Genomic DNA, 7,035 nt, shown 5'->3' on the forward strand with positions numbered 1-7,035 from the left:
TATATCAGGCTAGTTGATACTAATATGAATATATAAATATAAAGCATTAAATTTATTTATTTATTAAATAAATTAAGTTTTTATTCATTTATTTAAAGAAAAATCTAATTTATTACAGGCTCAATCTTTATCACAACGTTTCCTTCCAGTTAACTGATCTATTTAGTTTTGACCTCATAAAATAGTACTAACCTACTTTTTCATAATTATATATAACATCTCTTATGTTATCTACTAATGATAAGATCATTATCACTAATGGAGCGGGGTATAAATACAATGTAATAATAATTGAATAGTTTATATTATATCTAATGATTTTAGCCATGTTTGAAATACTATAAAATTATCTGGACTACATAATTTATATAAAAAAATATATATACAAAAAGTTAAAAAAGTTGTCTTTTTGCAGGAACCAATGTAAATAAACTTTTTAAAATAGCAAACACGACATTAAATTAAAGAAATAAAAAAAAAACACTGCTTCTTAGAAATTTCCTGACGATTTCTTATTGAATGGAAATAAAATATGACACTTTAAGGTTATTGCAACATGCCAAAAAAAATGAATGTTCTAGTAACTGAGTTGAAAGAACGCAGGTTATTGGTTATTAAATTTAAGGTAACTTCACATCATATATAAGATGCGCTTCAACTAGCACAACTTACAAATAAAGAGAAGATGAAGAATGTTGTGAGTATTTTCAATAAGTAACGTAAATTAAGCTAATTAGAAAATACTTAAATGTAAATGTATTTAAATCGAAAAATAAATTATAGTATTAGTTACATATAAATTTATATATTTGAAAAGTTCAAGTTTTAACATAAGTTTAACATAGTAAACAAATTACTGATTTAAAATGTTTTCATGTACGCAAAGTAAATATTTTAAATATACTTATGTTATTCCCTCTTTCTGTCTTGTGGGCACTAACAGGGTTTTTTAATCATATCTATTGATATTATGGGTTTAGTAAGGCCCACAATAGAGCTGTTGTGTGGCGCGGGATGGGCTCACATACGCAGAACATATCACCACCGAAAAATTCCTATGAATTGTTCTCACGGATTAGAACCCAGTTCATTCAGAGCACCTCAAATTCTCGGCTATTCGTTCAGCCGATTGCGATATTCATTAATTGGTAAATTAAATAATTATTACTAAATATTAAACATTTAGAGTATATATTATTTACTACTTAAAATTAATTTCATAAACATGAAATTCAGAGATTTTAATTGTATTGAATAAATTTTCTTCTGAGTTCAAATAATTTATTAATTTAAAAAAATATTTATGTCTTCTGTAAGTTATTTTTTGAAATATAAAACAGGCATAAAAATTTTAAAAATAAAAATCGAGTGTTTGTTAAACTATTATATAACAGTTAATTGTTATTTTTTAATTTTTAAAGTCGGTTAGGTTTGACTTATATAGGAGTCGTACCCATTTATTATTATTATATAATTCATTCTACATAGCAATTTCTAGTTGACCAATATTTTTAATGATATGGTTCTTTTTTTTTCTATTTATGATACAGAATACATTATATATATTGTAACACATTAATTACAAAGAAATAAGAAAGTAATAAAATTAATTTTGTTATGTAACACTTATGTTAATTTATAACAAAATATTAAAAATGGAGGTGTTAGCCTATTACTGTGGGGATCTGGAATCAAATTCGGGCGAGCATCCCTCTCCAGAATATTTTCGGGAAGTGGTCTGTTCAGGACATTGGATCGTGGGCCTGCCCTAACCACTCTGCAGGCTCACAATCCATGATGGGTAGGATTAGAAAACGGCCCTCACAGAGTGGAAATAGGCAAAAGAAATATAATTGTTTTTATCTATTTCTTTTATATTTTACTTCAACTCGCTTTTATTATAGTTTTAAATTGAAAAAACGCAAATTGATGTATAGTTTCCTAATTATATTGATTGACCATAACTAGAATTCAAAGGATATAATAAGCCTAGCTAAACGAATTTGCAAAAATCAAATTTATTTGGGGAAAAGAGTGATATTTTTTATGTTGCAACATAATATATATGTACTGTACATCAGTGTTAAAAAGTCAGAGTACTTTTCAAATAAATTTTTTTTTTTAAATGTGCAGACAAATTCAATATAAGTGAAGAAAGAGCATCGCTGTCGTAGAATAAAGTAAAGATTAGTTTATATTGTTAGTTTATTCGAAGAGATTTACGGCTAGATACAATTTTAATGTACTGAGAAATGTTTATTTTAAATTTTTCATAAAAGTATGAAGTAAATTATATACGATTTTATATTTTTATCATATTCACATTATTCGAATTTTTTTCTGTCATTCTTTGAATGATTTTCTACAAGCACGGTCGGATGTCCAAGGCAGTTAGGCGTCAGCTTACTTCTCTAGGAGATCCTGAATCGTATCTGAGCGAGCATCACTCAGGAAATTTTCATAGATAGTTTGTCCCGGATAGCTACCAGTGATCGAGTGGATAAAACCTCTGAACACTGATAGTTTGTCACGGATTTGCGCCTCATTAAACGGCGAGCAACGTGGAATTTTCCGTATTTTTTCACGTTTCTAACAGCTACATAGGGGTGAAAGTCCTCTCGGGAAGCACTTCTCCTCTTGGCAGAAGTGTTGCGTTGTCTTATCATATGAATCCTATAGTCCTGTCCCGGATATGTCCGGTCCTCAGTATTAGTCCATTCTTATTGGTGGCCTAATCGAATCCATGATGGCATGATCTAAAAAGGTTCTCTTAGTGATTGATGACAGGATGAAAAGAGTAAAAAACAAGAAACTAGCTTAATAAAAAACAGAACAAATAATGAAATTTTAAATTGAAGTACGATTGATTTAAAGTAATAGTGTTTTTAAATTTTATTTTAATGCGAATTTTAAAATAATTAATTGATTAATTTAATTTCTTCTGCTGGAGCATAGATGCGGCACATATATGCTCCAGCAGAAGAAATTAAATTAATCAATTAATTATTTTTCAGATCTCCAGAGCTTCAGTTTTGCCATTATTACAACGAAATTAATTTAATTAGTTAAATCATATTTCACTGTTCATTAAAATAGGATTAATATGAAATATACGAATAATATATAAATACTGCAATTATCTTATTCAAATATGATTTAGAATGATTAAAAAATTTAATTGTAAGTATTAGAATTGAAGTACAATCGCAGATTAACAAATATTCTAATCTATGATATGAGTTTTACGACAATTTATTTCTTAAATTATATCATTAAGAATTAAAATTAATTAATTAAATTTAAAAATATTATTATACAGATTTATTTTTACTGAACAAATAATTTATAATGCACGTTATAAATTAGTTATTTGTTTTTAATTAAACTGTTATAGTGTTTTTTTCCATGGATTGTACACTAAAACTACAAATGTTTTACAGATTGCATTTTCGATCGTAATTCTTATTATCATGTCCATTGAAATAAAATGTGGACACGGTATTGGTTATACTGGACGTGATGGTTACAAAGGAAAATATGGTCATGGAGGTCAACGTTGGGGTGGACAAGGTCATGGTCATGGAGGTCAACGTTGGGATGGACCTAGTCATGGAAAACATGGACCCCACGGAGTTCGTTGGGGTAATGGACATGGACATGGTCATGGAGGTCACGGAGGTCACGGAGGTCATGGAGGCCACGGAGGTCACGGAGGCCACGAACATGGTATTCATGGCTAAAAAGAAGGAAAAACTATTTTATATATAGGTAATCTAAATAAATTATATAAAGATGCATAATATATATATATATATATATAAAGACATATCGTAGTACAGTATCTAACACAAGTTTAGTAATTATTAATCTATTAATGAATTAATATTTAGATGAAACAAAATTTTATAAATTATTAATTACTGTTATTAGTATTATTATTATTATTAATGATTATTAAATAGTATTAATATTAAATATATTTGTCTAAAGTTTCAAACTTGCTCTTTCAATTTTTCTGACTCAAAGATTTATAAATAACTGTGGTAACATTTTTAACAATGAGAATTAAATAAAATATTCATTATTGTAAGGTTTTTTAAATATTATATTCTTTAATTTAATAATTTATTTTTTTCTTTTATTCAACATTTACTCATATTTGTATGTTCTATTTTTTAATTTAATATTACATAATGCACATTCATATATTATATATAACTTGCATAATGTTTTTAAAATTTTAAACATATTTGAGGTGACAAAATTCTCTAACATTTAGTATTATAAAATTTGACATTTATACATCCATTATACATCATATTAACTCTATCTGATAATACAAAACACAAGAAAAAACCAGAAAAACTTTTTAAATTTTTATAATTATTGTTACATGCTCTAAAAATAATAAAAAGATCAGAAAAATTTTAACTTTTCATAAACATTAAACTTATGCATTTATAAATGCATAATTTAATTTATATGAGAATATAAATAATATATGAGAAACAATTCCCCAACTGTTAAAAACATGTTTTAAAATATAGTTCATCTCAATAAAGCATAATATTGTTATATTTTATTAAGGTTAAGTTTGTAAAAATAGTAATAATCAGTGTTAGATTATGTTTATTTTTGAGGTTTGGGTCCTATTAACTCGGCAGTCCTATTAGAAAAAGTCTACTCGTACAATATATGTCCTCATATAATAGTTGTAACAACACTTTGCAATATTTTAGTGAGAAAAGATACAACAAATAAAAGATCAAGTGTTAGTATTCTTTTAGAAGCTCACTAGTGGCTGAGTGGATAAAACTACTGACCAATTTTATTTGGAGGTTCGCGCCTCACCAATGGCCTGGCCACTTGGAGCTTCTGGGTCTTCTCTTACCTGTCTAACACCTAAATAGGATCCATAGAAAGTCTTCCCAGTGATTTCCCTTGGTAGGTCACCCACGTGTTGCGTTGCGGTATCCCATCAAACCAAACATTTCATATATTAACATGTTATTCTAGGAAAGAAAAGGATAAAAATATCCTTAACCATTTGGCAAATAAAATTTGTTTACATAAATTTATCTGTTATTTAATTTACATATCTCTAGTCTAAAAATTATTCAGAAAGCCAATATAGTACTTCAATTCATAATTAAAATAAAAATGTTGCATCTTTGCTAATTAACAAATTCTATATTTCTTGATAAGTATTTTTATTTCAGAAAATAAGATTTTATTTTATTTTATATTTCAGATTAAAAAAAAGCATATAAATAAACAGCATTCCAACTTACGATTATGAAAGAATCTAAAACTACTTCGTGAAAAATATAGGTAATTTACAGCCTTGCACATTAACAAAATATAAAGTCAATAATTTGCTTTATATTATATCTTTTATTATGTAATTAACAAAATACGAACATTATAAAATAACTCTTAATTCAGTATATGTTAATATTAGTTTTGTAAGCTCAGGTTTATTTCTGTTTGTGGAGTTATAAATTTTTTATACTTCTAAAAGTATTTTGTATTTGTAAGTTTTTCAATTATTATTTTCATTTGTTGGAAAACAAATGAAAATAATATCTAACATTTTAAACAGTGTTTTGAAATTCAACATAGTTTTAATCCAGCCATGTTGAGCACGATCAAGAACAAGAAATATCTCAGATTTAAAAATGTTAAAATGTAGACATTAGTAACGAAGGAAAACTTGTTTCGCTTTGCTATATTTTCTTTACGTTTGTAATTACATATGATGTCCTATAAGTCGCGCATCATAGACAAAAAAGCTGTTCAGTTGGTATGTTCGAATGCGATTGCCATCATGTTGCACACAGAGATGCGGACGAGTGATCCAACCGTTCCACACACTTTAAAAGATGTCAAGGATGGTGGAAACTTAAACGCTCTTTGTCAGCCACGGATTCAATCCTCTTAAACTTTGCGAACACAATGGCGGTATGCGAAATTGTCGCTCGCTCTGGGTGTTTGCGGTTGAACTCTGTTGCTATTTCTTCGCTACTGCGCTAAAGACGAACGCTTCGATATCATTAGGACGATGCATTCGTCTTTTGTGTCATACATTGTCCTGAAACGAAAAAAAACCGTTGCAATATAGTTTGTCTATGTGCGTGACTTGTAGGATTTCTTAATCGTTCATCATTAATACAAACTACAACCAAAATCGATCTTATCCAATATGAATGTTAAAAATCTATATAATTTCTCCCAGACTTATTTCGATATTTTCTTTTAACTTACATAAAAGAAAATAAATAAAATAAAAACAAAATGTAAATCGTTTGCTTAGTGATGAACGATATACTGAGGTCCAAATGTTTACGCTTTAAATCTTAATATTACATTAAAAATGTATCCATTTTATATATTGTAAATAGGTATGATTACAGATGCATGCCCTAATTCTCTGTAGTTACACATCAGTAAATAAATAAATTTATTAAATAAAGTTTTGTATTGTTTTAATACCTGGTACAACAATATTTTAAAAAGATATTCTTTATATAAAGAAAATTCAGAGAGAACGATAAATGAAATAAAACTCAGACACTTTTTACTTTCGCGGCTCTGTTATATATGGCAGAGGAAAAGTATGGAGATCGGTAAAAAATTACCCCATCAAGATTTTTACATTTTTTGACTCAGGAAACCTCGAAACGTCGAAAAATGCAAATAAGTTCGGAGATTTTTTTATATGTATAGATGTTAGTGCGAGTGTATGTGGCACGATTTTGTTCACACACTTTGAAGCTTAATAACTCCTATGCTTTTTGTCCAAAATTTCTGAAATATTAGGGGATTAATGTTATTAAATTTTGGTGGTTAAAGGTCGACGAGGTGGGGAGATAAAGGGGATCGTGTTACATCTCTAGTAGGATCTGATTTAATGACAATTTTACTTATTACTAGCATTTACAATTTTTTATAAAGCCCATCTCTAACTTCAAAATTAAGCTTTTTGCCATTTTATAATAATTGAAACTATAAAAAATAAAATATCATAACAGAAAA

General features: G+C 27.7%; 1 protein-coding gene across 1 annotated transcript; it reads left to right on the forward strand.

The window, feature by feature from the left end:
* The first annotated feature begins 491 nt into the window (after window positions 1-491).
* Window positions 492-5,535, forward strand: LOC111640247 (holotricin-3-like). The gene is made up of 3 exons (XM_023386246.1): window positions 492-697; window positions 3,441-3,768; window positions 5,252-5,535. Exons 1-2 carry the CDS (start codon window positions 686-688, stop codon window positions 3,738-3,740), a joined length of 312 nt encoding a protein of 103 aa, XP_023242014.1. The 5' UTR covers window positions 492-685; the 3' UTR covers window positions 3,741-3,768; window positions 5,252-5,535.
* Window positions 5,536-7,035: the final 1,500 nt, after the last annotated feature.

Source organism: Centruroides sculpturatus, unplaced genomic scaffold (assembly GCF_000671375.1).
Source record: "Centruroides sculpturatus isolate CEXI.00-Female unplaced genomic scaffold, Cexi_2.0 scaffold1443, whole genome shotgun sequence".
Taxonomy (NCBI): Eukaryota; Metazoa; Arthropoda; class Arachnida; order Scorpiones; family Buthidae; genus Centruroides; species Centruroides sculpturatus.